The following is a 13,768-nucleotide window of genomic DNA, read 5'->3' on the forward strand; positions in this document are numbered from 1 at the left end:
TGGGGTCATCCTTGGGAAAGCCCCTGCAGTGTGCCCACCAACCTGGGCCCACCATGTCCCTATACCAATCCTGCCCATTGTCACCTGTTGTGCCATCTCTCAAAGGTCGGCCCTGAGGCTAAGAATAGTACAGCAGGAGTTCCAGGTGCTGGAGAACTCAGGCTGAGGATAACAATCTCAGGGCCCTGGCCTTTCCACACAGAGCCAGGTCAGAAAGGAGGGGCTGGTGGGTAGGGGAAGGGAGAAGAAAGTCTCCTCATGGAGCCAGTCAGTCAGTCGGGGTCACAAGGGATCAGACTTACATGTCCCATCCTTTCCTCCACCCTGTGGTCCTTGGGCAGCTACTGTGTCCAGGTGCTCTGCAGGGTACTGGGAGATCACAGAGTCCCTTCCCTCACACAACTCAGAATGTAGTGTCCCTATACGATAAGGTAATGAATGCATCAAGAGATACAGTGACCAGTGATATCAAGAGATACAGAGATCAGTGGAGATTAATGTCACTGGCCACTAACAAAAGATCACAGAAGTTGAAGGATTGAGAGGGGTCTGGTGACCAAACTAGCTTAGTCAGTCAACAGGTTCTCCAGCGCAGGAGTGAGGATTAAAAAGAAAAAAAGACAATTAGACAACATTATAGCATGACCCCAGCCAGTTCTGAGGCTGAAGGCTGACACAGGTTTTTTTATTCCCACTTTTCTTTTAAACCCCTTTAATTACATGTAAGTATTTAGGTCAGTTCTAGGTTGAGGAACCAACAATACAATAGATACAAACAGTCAAGGATCAAACAAAGTAATATACCTAGTCCCAGGATCACCCCCATGATCACTCTTGCTGTTTCTAAGGGTTCATCGAGATGACAAAAAATCTGAGCCTACTTCCCTGTCTGAGCCCACAGTCATATTCTTGCCTGAAGCCTACTTTGCTGGGAGCCAACCCCCAGCTTGGGGGTGAGGGGGAGAGAAAGATTCAGCTGCTTCTTCTTTCTTCTCCTCCTCCATCCATCTGGTTCTTCTCATAGGCAGCCCCTATGCTACTGTAGCTGACCTGCAGTCAGTGATCCTGTGGCCAGAAACTGGCACTTGCATTCCAGCCTTAAGACCAGCAAGGAGTTAAGTAAATAGTCTTCTACTATCCTAAAAACTTCTTCTGAGGGTAAGAGACTGCAGGCTAGGGTGATTAACACTTGCAGCCTAACAGCAGAGGATTAGGCAAAGTGGCCTTTGTTCTATCTCAGCAGGAACTGCTGGGCTCTAACTTGCGGCTGGGTCACAGGAAGAAAAGACACTTAGAAAAGTTGCTATAGAGTTTATTAAGTGTAAAAAGTATCCTATACAAAGCTATCTGAGGGGAAACGTGGAAAGGTCCTGAGTGGGGAAGAAGAGATTCTAACAAAGTAAAATTCTAAGGGAGAAAAATTCTAGGCAAGAGGAAAGAAAAGGAAAAGACAAAGGGCTCCTAACTAACTAATTGACTCACTTACACACTCACTCACTCTAACTAACTAACTCGCTATTCTAATTATTCTAACTAACTTCTTTGTCTTTATCTTCAGTATTTATACACCATTCAGAGTACATGATCACATGTTACAAAGTTCACACCAAAATTCAAATCATAAATTGAAATAGAAGTTTACAACACAGAATGTTTACATGAATACCCATTAGGAGTAATTATCTAACTGGACATTCATCACTTGTCTAGCTCCACAGGTTTGCAGAAAGTTTGAAACTATAACTTAAGAAATTAGTGAAGTTTTGTATAGATAAACCCAGGCAATATTTTCTCTTCTATCCTGGTACCTGTAATAAATCGTGAATTTCCTTGGTTGATTATTTTATGACCTCCTGGAATGTGCTCTAAGCAGGAGAAGGTCTAGGGGCAATTAACTGAAAACACTGGGAGACTGGCAGAATTCTCTTTGCAGTTTCTTATGCCTGAGGGACTTAATAGCAGTCCCAATATAAAAAAGCTTAGTAATCACTGATATAAATTTAGGAATTCTTATAGGATCATCATTAAGACTTAAGAAGATATCTATTTGCCTATATAGTATCACTACAAGACAGTGCATCTTCGTGGATCTGCAGAGATCTGCTACAAAGGGGTGTGCTATTGCTTAGTGATAGTTGCAAATGTCTAATAATAATAATAATAATGGGAAAAGCATATTAATAGCAGGAATCTTTCCTAAAATCATGTCCACCACAGCCTTGCTAATGGGGCACACTCGTGGCAGATTATATTAATAATCCGAGGCAAGCATTTCAGGATGATCATCTGCTCATTATTAGCTTGTCCCATTATGGCTCCTGACACTACTTCTTTGTTCTAGCCTAAGACTAGATTCATGACTGAAATTACTTCTCTGTTTAAGCCTAAACTTAGATTCCTGCCTGAACTTACTTCCTTGTCATGGCCCAATGTTTCCTTGTCTTTGGCCAATGTGAGATTCCTGCCAAGCAGCCCCAAAGCTCTCCACAGTCTGGACTGAAGCCAAGGGCTAGCAGCTGAGGTTCATGAGCTCTGAGGATCAGTCCTGGATGGAGCCTAAGGTTTACAAACCTGTTTGGGGGAGCCAAAGGGCCATGAAAATCTCGGTGAATAATGACACTGAGCCACTCTTTGAGGCAGCAGGCACGTCCCTTGGCTGGAATACTAAGCTTTTATCTGCATCCAGTGCTCTTGGAGACTGTTTTCTGGGCAGCCCATTTCATCTTTCTTAGGATCATACAATCCTGTACTGCAAGAATGGGCACACCATGGCTCAAGGGCAACTGTGGCCTGCCACCTGCTCACTAGCTGCCTGTGAATAGCTTATGTGTCTGTAAAAGGGTGGGGAAAAAAATCAACAGAAGAATTACAATAATCACTGTTCCTGTAGGGGTCACCTGTGTCCATGGCCTCTCTGCTCCTGCAGGGGTCACCTGTGTCCATGGCCTCTCTGCTCCTGCAGGGGTCACCTGTGTCCTCTACCTCTCTGCTCCTGCAGGGGTCACCTGTGTCCATGGCCTCTCTGCTCCTGCAAGGGTCGTTTATGGCAGCTTCTTTGTTTCAGGGAGAAAGTGAAACCCTTCCTTCTTCCATCCAATCTTGCTATTTAAAAAGTTTGCCATTTCCACGACTATAGGTGGTTTGGTGAATTAAATGAGTGTTGTTCACACATCCAAGAAATGAGAAGATGACTGGGATCCAGCTAAGAGGGAGAATGCATCATTGTGGCATGTGCAAATCCTTACATTCTCTCCCCGATTGCCCCCAACCCCTTCCACCACAACAGAGATAGATGAAAGGGGGATCCCATTAGCCCCAGACGGATCCAGTGACACACACGGGTGCCCTGTGTGGCTTCTCCATGGTGACCATCGATGGCTCCAGTGTTCACTCTGAGTTGTGCACACAAGTGCTCTCCTGTCTCTGCCCCCACCCTGGCTTCTTCACTGCAGGACTTACACCAGAGGCTGGATAGGTTCCGGGCATCCCCACCTTTGGAGGGCAGCCGCTTCCACTATGGCTTCAACTCCAACTACCTGAAGAAAGTGGTGTCCTACTGGAGGAACGAGTTTGACTGGAGGAAGCAGGTGGACATCCTCAACCAGTACCCTCACTTCAAGACCAAGATTGAAGGTGAGGTTCCAGAACAGCAGCCAGGATGGGAGAACAGGCATGGGTGTGAGTCTCAGGAGCAGCCTTCCTGTGTAAGTCAACTGTGCGGTAGCACCCCAAGATCAAGTGGTAGGTCACTGAGACCTACTGTGTTCACCATCTTGCCAGATGTGCAGATAACACTGAGTCAACAACTGTTAGTCTATAGCACTAGACAAAAGGGACAGAGCAGTGGTTGGGTGACCAGAGACCTGCCAACTCCAATCCGCAATGTATAGACATCCTTGAGCAGTGTCTATCCAGGAAGCCTGGGGTCTGGACATGGCCTGCCTCAGCTCAGGCCCTGATACAGTTTCAGGCTAGCCAGTTCTATGGGGTGCTCAGTGGTCAATCCTATGATAAACTGTCCTGTCCACCCATGGCCCTCGATTTCATAGCCCAGTCTTCCCACCTGCTGTCACTCAGACTAGCCATGAAGACAGGAAGTTAACTCTTTAATTCCATGAAGGACGACCCCAGGATCATTTTGTCTGAATTAATACTTTCCTTAGTAGAAACCAAATTTTGAACAACCCACAGACTCAGCAGAGTATGTTTAATAAAAACCAGACAATGCTTTTAATATTTTAATCCTCTTACTTTTATTGTGGTGAAATACATGTGGTGTAATCATGTCTTGCTGATCTCTAAGTGAGCAGTTCAGCGGCTCAGTGGCAATAAGTCTGATGTTCCATGGAATTAAGATGAGTACTGTTGGGGAGGCTCTGTATCTAACTTAATAAGAATTAACAATAATAGCAGTAACCTTAAATTTCTATATTCTAAGTATTACAATGGCAGTCCTGTCAGTGTGTCTCCCTCGTACACACAAATCTGCTGTCCTTATGTGAGCTTCCAGGGAGATCCTGTGATCATGCAAGTGTGGATGCGTGTTTGTAATTTTAAAATCAGATGATGTGGGAATAAATTTTGACTTTAAAATAACTTCATTTTAAAAAAATAACCACTTAAATGAACTTGAAGGTAGCAACAGAGGAGGACCTGGGAGATATTAAGTGGGAAAATAAAGGTTCCAAAATGGAACAAGCATAGCCTTGTTAAAAGGGAGTTATATTCTGGGAGTGATTCTTGGAAATGTGGACTATACTAAAAGAAACCTAAGAACACAGGTCAGGCAGGGTCCTGGTAGGATCCTGAAAAGCAAGGTTAGATTAAAGCCTGGAACCCTGAATCACACAGCACTGGACATGTATATCAAGGTCATACAGTTTTGAAGAAGGAGACAGTGAAGCCGGTGTGATGGTCTGTTATCCTAGCCCTTGGAAGGCAGAGGCAGGAGAATCAAAACTGAGGGTCAGCCTGGGACCTGATAGGTGTCAAAAAAGAAAAAAAGAAATTCTTCAGTGTGACACCATGCACAAACCTTAAGGATTTTGTATTGTTCTGGGTAGCAGGTGTCATTCACACAGTGCAGGCTCATGGTTCCACCTAAGTGAGGTGTCTGAAAGAGAGAAACATCAAGAAGGAGACTAAGTGGGCTCTGTGTGTGTGTGTGTGTGTGTGTGTGTGTGTGTGTGTGTGTGTATCTGAGCACTGACTATGGAACCTCAGGTCTAGTAGGCAAGTAATTTGTCAATCTACTGAATCACTAAATAAGTGGATATTTAATGCATTTTTAACTTCTAAACTTTTCCCTTCAGACAGGTTCATCAGAATATAAGCCACATGTGGCTGTTGCATTCATGCACAAGGTCCAGCCAGCCAATAATTCCAGCATGGCCTTCCCCTCAGTGAGAAGCTGCAGGCTACTTGTGGCTACTAAGGGGATGGGGGGAGGAATATTTTTTCTTTTTGGTAGAAGCTGATTCTAGGTTTGCCACTGCCATGCACATTCAGACAACAGTACCTGGATGTAATGGGGAAAAAAAATGGAGCATAAGAACAAGACAGGAGCGTCCTGGGAAGCGAGATGCTATCAAGATACACACACACACACACACACACACACACACACACACACACATATGTATTGTATATACTATATAGAATGCACACATATATATATAGGAAATAGTTGAAGAATACATAAATTACTTCATTTTCTACAAGAATAGCCCCATGTAATGAAGGTACAGTGCATAGACCTGTCTGTAAGACTGAGCTATACCACAGCCGTGACAGGGACATTTAGTTGTAGTCCATGAGCTCTTCCGTATGTAGCTGAGCACACGGATGATCGCTCACCACAGAACTGTACGTCAGCACTGCGTCACATGCAGCCCACTCTTGCTGGATGCCTGAGCCTCTCCCACCCTGATGTGTTCTCAGTGAACTGGCATTTATTCCAGCAGGACCTCCTTCCCTCAGCATGGATGCTCTGTCCCTCATTCTGACTGTTTCTGCCCCCAGGGCTGGACATCCACTTCCTCCACGTGAAGCCTCCCCAGCTGCCCTCAGGCCGCACCCCAAAGCCCTTGCTGATGGTGCATGGCTGGCCCGGCTCGTTCTATGAGTTCTACAAGATCATCCCATTGCTGACCGACCCCAAGACCCATGGCCTGAGTGACGAGCATGTGTTTGAAGTCATCTGTCCCTCGATTCCTGGCTATGGTTTCTCAGAGGCATCCAGCAAGAAAGGTACAGGGTTCTGAAAGGGGAACACATCCAGACTGTGCTATGTCATCACAGTGCCTGCTAGGGGCAGCAACACCCTGCGCCCTATGCTGTGTGACTCACAGACCCATTGGTGGCAGCAATGCCCTAAGGAACACATGGCCAGGCACATTGGTCTTTCTTTTTGTTCCTTTTGTCAGATCTCCTGTGAGGTACTTTCTTCTTAGCCTGGGGAAAGAAAGGTCTGGGGAATTTCCCAGGCTCCTTAGCACCAGTGTTCATTGCACTGGTAAGTTGTCAGTTGCACCAGTGTTCATTGCACTGGTAAGTTGTCAGTTGCACCAGTGTTCATTGCATTGGTAAGTTGTCACATGCCGTTGGAGCGCAGTGAAGCGGGCTCTGGAAGCAAGGATGCTGACCCCTCGCTGCAGCCCCTATTTGAGACTCAAGCACACTTATCCCCAAGTGTTCTTCAGGACACAGTCCTGGGTCAGGCTGGCCCTGACTCTGCACTGCGGAGTGGGAGAACAGCGAGCAGCACAGAACATTAAAACATTGCATCCCAAGGACAGCTGGGCAGACAAACTTATTTCCAACAGATGCTGCTATTGTTTGTCCCATGACGTAAAGATGCCCACAGTGGGGGCTCATCCACGGGGAGAAAATTCTCCATTGGGAATTCTAGCCGACTGCCTCGACTTCCCCCGTTGACTTCTGCTGGATGTTTGCAGGGTCCCTTTCTTGCTTGCTTTCTCAGGGAGGTGCATCCACTCCCCTCTACAACCTGTTCTAAACATATGATTTGATGAGGTTTCGCTACTTTATCTGCTGCTGCTGTACTCAAGAAACTCATTCAAAACCCAAACTACAGCAACCATAGGCCATTCTCCAAACCGTACAGAACAGCCTGTCTGTCCCCTTCACACTCAGGGTTAAATTCAGTGGCCACTGCGAGGATCTTCTACAAGCTGATGTCACGGCTGGGCTTCCAGAGATTCTACATTCAAGGCGGGGACTGGGGGTCCCTCATCTGCACCAACATGGCCCAGATGGTTCCCAAGTGAGTCGGGGTAGTCAGACAGGCACTGCGCAGCCTCGCCAGGTTCTGTGGGTGGGTGGAATCCACACAGGACACAGGACTGTTCACCCTAGGCCCTCTTCAGCAGTGTCTGAGACTTGGGGCTCCCTTAGACAGGTCCCCCATCCCATATTCTTGTGGTCCTGGGACAGAGAAAACAGATCTTCCCTCATTGGGTGAGAGAAGGCATGTTGACCCTTGGGATAGCTGTGGCAGCTGTCTGAAGCACAGGAAGGTGTCTATAGTAGTCTATGTGGGACAAGGTCTAGAACATCCTGAAGACAAGAACACTCTAGAACACTTTACTCTTCCCCAACCACTTACCTCCAACTCGGTGGATGCTCCAGAGAGACAGGGGCTGAAGGAGGCTGGCTTGTATTCTTCAGGTCTGTGGCCTCTCCCTTCCTCTTTCATCTCCTCTTACTCCTGTGCTTCATAGCAGCCAAGCTGACCTGTGCCCATTCCTCTGCCCACAGCCACGTGAAAGGCCTGCACTTGAACATGGCCCTCATTTCAAGAAGTCTTTACTCCCTGACCCCTCTCCTGGGCCAACGTTTTGGGCGATTTCTTGGCTACACTGAGAAGGATATTGAGCTCTTGTACCCCTATAAGGAGAAGGTTTTCTACAGCATCATGAGGGAGAGTGGCTACATGCACATCCAGGCCACCAAGCCAGACACTGTAGGTAAGCACACCAGGGCAGCGGGCCCCGAGGGAATCTCACTGCCCCTGAGAACACAGCTTACAGCAAGAAACCCCTGACCAGGAAGCAGAAATCTTTGTTTTCTGTACTGAGAACTGAACCCAGGACATCACACTGAGTGACAAGTGATCTGTCCTTCACCACAGCTACAATCCCATGTATGAGAGACAGAGGCTGGGGAACCCCACAAGTTTTAGGCTAGCCTAGTCTACACAGTGAGTCCCAAGATATCTTGGTCTACATAGCAAGACTCTTGAGTTGGCAGAGGGTGGGGAGACATGGGAAGAAAAAGAAAAGAAACTAAAAATTTTCGTTTATAAAGAAAATTATAGATGATAAAACAAACAATAGTTTGTTCAAAGGTTTTGGGAATACAAATTTGTTCTCTATTGAAGATGAGACTCAACCCCCAGAGTAACCAGGCCTGGTGACACACAGAGGCCTAGTGCCTCAGGAAGGTCTGTAACCCAGCTGCTCTGGAGGATCCAGAACATCAAGGCCTGCCTGTGTGCCTTAGGCTGAGACCCTGTTTCAGAAATAGAGAAATGTGTTGGGGAGGCACCTCAATGGGAGAGCACTTACTTTAAACCTCGTTAAGTCTCACTCCCAGTAGAGAAGGAAAAAAAAAAAAAAAAACTACTGAAAAAGAAATGTGTTCTTTCTTGATAGGCCAGAATCATTTGTCCTTTCCTGGTTTTCTATTGTTCACAGAGCTGTAATGAAGCCGCTGGGACCACTCTTAGATCAGTGGTTCCCAACCTTCCTAATACTAAGATCCTTTGAAACAGTTCCTCATGTTGTGATTCCCGACCATAACATTATTTCTCTTGTTAGTTCATAACTACAATTTTGCTACTGCTATGAATTGTCATGTAAATATCTGATGTGCAGGACATCTGATATGTGACCCCTGTGAAAGGGTCACTTAACCCTAACGGGGTCACGACCCACAGTTTGACAATTCCTGCCCTAGAAGATCCAAGGACTGTCTGATGTCCTCTGGTTGTCCCCTGGGTCCACTCAGAGGACACCTGGGAGTCATTTTGCCCACTGTGGCGTCTCCCACAGTTCCCATGGTAGCTCTAGGCCCACAGCAAGGACAGCTACTGATCATAATAGCACTTTATAAAGTCAGGCTTTCCTTCCAGTTACAAGGCAGATATCCGTGCTATGACTGGAAGTGTAAAAAATACAAACTACAACACAGAGGTCAGTCTCCAGCTCTCCTGCCTTCCGGCTGCACTCCCCAGAAGAGCTTGCCAGCATTGTCCCTTACACATGTTGTAAACACAGGTCCCCATGTGCCCAGACACAGTTGATGACCTCTTTCAGGAGCTGTATAGTCAGTCCCCCTTGCTCCCCTAACTAGGGGTCCTAGGGCCATGTTGCCTGTACTCATCCTTCGAGGACTGAAGCCACACAGCATGGACTCTGTGTTCCTGCTCCTTTAGCTCCACATGACTCCTGTGAGGTTTCTGTGCTGTTATCCCAGCCATGATTTTTAATGCTGGTCATGGTAGCTGGAGCCTCACTGATGCTAAGCATCCAGTGACTACCCCTGGCCCCTGCTCTTCCAATGACTGCAATTGTATTTTAACTCATGGGTCTATTAATATTTATTTGTAGTTAACTATCGATTTTACACCAAGATAGAGCCCATATGGTCTGAATCCTATGAGATCATAGGGAATCTTGATCTCCACTTGCTGGATGACGATACTCAGGCCAGGGCTCCAGATGTAGGGTACACAGCTGTACCTGTTGCCCCTCTGTGGCACCCACACACTTCTGTTGGGGTCCACACTAGCTCCACATTGGGGCGGCCAAAATATGTCGTGGCCCAGGCAAAATGTTGAGGCCCGGGCCAACCCACATTTGGGCGGCCACTGTATCCCGGCCCAAGCTGTCGCTCCGTTCCGAGGGTCAGGGTTCAGCAAGAGCGAGGGTGAGGGCAGACTCTACCTAATGTCTGATGTGTCTGATTAATCTGATCTCAGTCTGATTCTCTCCGTCTGCCTCTGCCTTTTATATGTCTCACTTCTAAGCCACGCCTTTTGGTCACACCTTTAATCATGCCCTTAGGTCTTGTCTCTAACTCTGATCTCTATACTTCTAAGTTATACTCTTAAATTACACACCTTTAATCTCACACACTTTAATCTCACACACCTTTAATCTCAAGGTATCTAAACCAAGATTATCGGAGTGTTCTCAGCTGTTGTAGGCTATTGTAATCCAAATCTCACGTCAGGGTATATGGCTCAAGATGGCTGCAAAGCTGATAGCCGCTTTCTGCTAAAAGTCGGCCCCCAACACACCTCTCTCTTGGAGTCACATACTTTCTGGGGCCAGGCTTGAATCTCTCCCTTGTTCCTACCCATCCAGGCTGTGCTCTGAATGACTCTCCCGTGGGCCTGGCTGCCTACATCTTAGAAAAGTTCTCCACCTGGACCAAGTCAGAACACCGTGAACTAGAGGATGGAGGCCTGGAGAGGTGAGGCTCCACCACCTTTCTGTCAGACTTGATCCCCAGGCTCTGCCTCTCTCGCCTGACATTCTATCCCTGTCTCCAGGCACCCGATGGGGGAAGCCAGCAAGCTTCTTCAGTGCTTGGCTTGTGCATCTCTTACTCTATAGCCTTGTAGGGAATGGGGAGGTAGACACAAGAAGGGACAGTGACTTGGTCAGTCCCCTACTTGCTGATGAGAAACAACACATGTGTCAGGAAGTCCCCACAGCAGCAGATACCCTTACAGCAGAAAAGCTGAGCCCTGTCACTTGGGACCTATACAGCCTGTGAGTTTTATGGCGAGCAATGGGAAGGGACAGAGCTCTGAGGGGGCATGAGCGTGAGGGTGAAATGCTTTGCCCACTGACACAGTGTTGTATCACAGGAGCTTAGTCTGGTGCCAAGCTCCTTTTGAGCACTGTCACACCGAGAGGCAGAGACTGCAAGGCATCCGAGTCAGTGGTGCATTCAGAGCCTGGATCCACACAGGTAGAGCTTGGGGAAGATAGCGTATGGAAGAGTTAGTTCCTTGTGGTCAGGTTGATCCGTGGTACATACCACAGAAATTGTGAATAGCAGCATCTAAGAATGCTGGGAAGTCTTGTTGTCTGCAGGGAAGGGACAGAAAAGGACAGAGGGACAGACAAAGAGGACAGAGCCCAATAAGATCCTCAGTCCTACAGATGCAAGCAATATGAGCAGTTTCAGGGTGCAGGACTGAGAAGGGATAGCAGTAGAGGTGGGGTGGGGAGGGCAGCTGGCAGAAAAGGGGTAACATTAGACCAGAGAGTGCAGCCATCCCAGGGAAGAGGGGCTAACATGGCCAAGGAGGCAGACGGGGTAATTCACTGGCAGATCACAATTCCTGACGGGCAGAAAATCCTTGAAATTCTAGCCACAAACACAGTGGGCATTGTGTCTTCTGGACTAAGATGTTCTCAAAAAGGGTGGGAAAAGGTTGGGCTGTGGTCGACTCATGGCCCATCAGAACATACGCAATGATGAGACCTTTGGAGGAGTCAGTACTGGGACTGAATGGGCCACCAGGGTTAGGAGGATATTTGGGGCTATAACTTGTCACAGTTACGACTCAGAAGACCATAGGCCTGAAACACTGATTTCAGCGAATGGCACAGAAGGGATGAGAACATGTGCAGTGGGCAGGCTAAAGCCCAGCACAATGGCTCTTCTACAGCAAGGACAGCTACCTGGAAGTGCTGGAGCTGTTCTCTGTGGAAGGCCACACCCTTGAGTGGCAGGTATCAGTCTTCAGTCCTTCCCTGGGCTCCCAGCAGGTGAGAGCTAGGCATCTTCTGATGTGCTGACCCTGAAGTGGGCAGCCCTTTGTTCTTGACAGCCAGAGCTTTCACTGAGCCTGGATTTCCCGTGTGCTTTCCCAGGAAGTTCTCCCTGGAAGATCTGCTGACTAACATCATGATCTACTGGACGACAGGAACCATTGTCTCCTCCCAACGCTTTTACAAGGAAAACTTCGGCCAGGGAATCATGGTTCATAGACATGAGAGGTAATCCTGGCTGAGCAGGGAGGGGACCCCTGGGGCTGGAGGATAGTTACCATCTGTCCTTTAACTCAGAGAAGGCTTGATGGCAAGGTGAGAAAGATTCCAGACAACCTGAGTATCCACTGCTTCAGGTCCTGGCCTACTGTCAGGCACGTTGGGATTCACAGACCTATATAGAGACCTTCAGTTGAGAGCAAAGCGATAGCCCAGCAAGGGAGGCATTAGAGGTTTCTCATGGCCTGCCTGGGTGATGCTCCCTGCAGAGTAGGTCCCTAATGAATGAACAGGAGAGACTGTAACAGGAGAGTAGTGATAGCACTTGACATCATGGCTTCATCTGACCCAGCTGAGTCCTCCTCAGGCCTTGAGAGTCTGCTCTGGAAACAGGAAACACAACCCCTCACCTCAGCTCTCTTCTCCACAGGATGAAGGTCTTTGTGCCCACCGGCTATTCAGCCTTCCCTTCTGAGATACTACATGCCCCAGAAAAGTGGGTGAAGGTCAAGTACCCCAAACTCATCTCCTATTCCTACATGGAACGTGGGGGTCACTTTGCTGCCTTTGAAGAGCCTAAGCTTCTAGCCCAGGACATCCGCAAGTTTGTGTCCCTGGCTGAACTGCAGTAATGACACTAGATACCAACCATGGCTTTAGGAGCAGCCCTGGTTTCTCCTGTGTCACACTTATGGAAGATGACCCCTTTGTGAGGAATAAGTTTGTTCCCTGACCACACTGGGGGACCCAGACTTAAACCCCACCAAGTCACCTCTTACCACCCCCATATGCTTCACACCACTGTATAGCTGTGTTAAGCTACTTGGCTTTAATAATGAATGGATTTATTTCTGAGAGTGTGTGGTTCAAATGCCATGTGTTTCTTCAATACCCACATGGGCCTTCCATTCTACGTGTGTTGCCATGTGCTCCCCATCCCAAGCAGGTCTTGGAGAGTCCTGCTGGGCCCTCTGAGCTTGGCCCTGCTGCCTAGGGCAGAGGGACAGTTAGGTGCCACCAGCAGTCAAGGCCATGCTACACTAGGCACCTCTTGAGCCACTCACGGCACACAGGGCACTGGGAGCAGAGGTTGCGTGGCTGGCAACTGTCTGTGAGAAAGGCCCAGCCATGTCTCCAAATGAGCCCAGAGTGGTCTGCAAACTGTTTGGTCCCATGGTGCTCAGCTGAGGTGGAAGGAATGATTCCCCCCTTGCTTGGCTCTGTTCCACCTCACCAGAGTCTCTTTCTGTAACCCAGAAGACTTCCCTGTCATAATCCTATGCCTTATGCATTCCCAAAGGGCAACACTGAGGATGCTGTCAGCGAAATATGGCTGCCTCACTCCAACTAGGGACAACACAAGGGGCTGCCTGACCTTCTGCAGTTGGCAGTTTCAGGACTGAGAGCCCTCCAACCCCTAACCTGTGCCCCCCACTCTCCACCTCCACTCTGTCTTCACATCCTTCCAGGAGCCCCATGGTGCTGCCCCTCCCACCTTAGAAAAAACAGACACTTGAGGAGCCTGCGAGAATCTCTAGGAGGGCATAGATATGGGGTCTTACAGCTGGGCCCAGTGGGAACTTTATTTATACTCTATATCTCTGTTTACTCTGGTGACCTCAAGCCTCCACTCAGATGCAGCCAGAGTTCCAGGTAACATGATATGAAAACCCAGAACAACATATGTAGAGATATGTGTACAGTGGCTGGGAACCTGCTACAGTTAGCAATGGCAG

At 48.0% G+C, this 13,768-nt stretch overlaps 1 protein-coding gene across 2 annotated transcripts in view; it reads left to right on the plus strand.

The window, feature by feature from the left end:
• Positions 1 to 12,889, plus strand: part of LOC117722048 (epoxide hydrolase 1) — a 44,275-nt gene extending 31,386 nt beyond the window's left edge. For both annotated transcript variants that reach the window (XM_034520988.2, XM_076914618.1), the window contains exons 3-9: positions 3,453 to 3,633; positions 6,022 to 6,249; positions 7,156 to 7,285; positions 7,780 to 7,988; positions 10,392 to 10,500; positions 11,916 to 12,041; positions 12,463 to 12,889. In XM_034520988.2, coding sequence (XP_034376879.1) covers positions 3,453 to 3,633; positions 6,022 to 6,249; positions 7,156 to 7,285; positions 7,780 to 7,988; positions 10,392 to 10,500; positions 11,916 to 12,041; positions 12,463 to 12,664 — 1,185 coding nt within the window. In that variant the 3' untranslated portion in view covers positions 12,665 to 12,889. The remainder of the gene's footprint in view (positions 1 to 3,452; positions 3,634 to 6,021; positions 6,250 to 7,155; positions 7,286 to 7,779; positions 7,989 to 10,391; positions 10,501 to 11,915; positions 12,042 to 12,462) is intronic.
• The last annotated feature ends 879 nt before the right edge of the window (positions 12,890 to 13,768 follow it).

This window comes from Arvicanthis niloticus, chromosome 16, assembly GCF_011762505.2.
Source record: "Arvicanthis niloticus isolate mArvNil1 chromosome 16, mArvNil1.pat.X, whole genome shotgun sequence".
Taxonomy (NCBI): Eukaryota; Metazoa; Chordata; class Mammalia; order Rodentia; family Muridae; genus Arvicanthis; species Arvicanthis niloticus.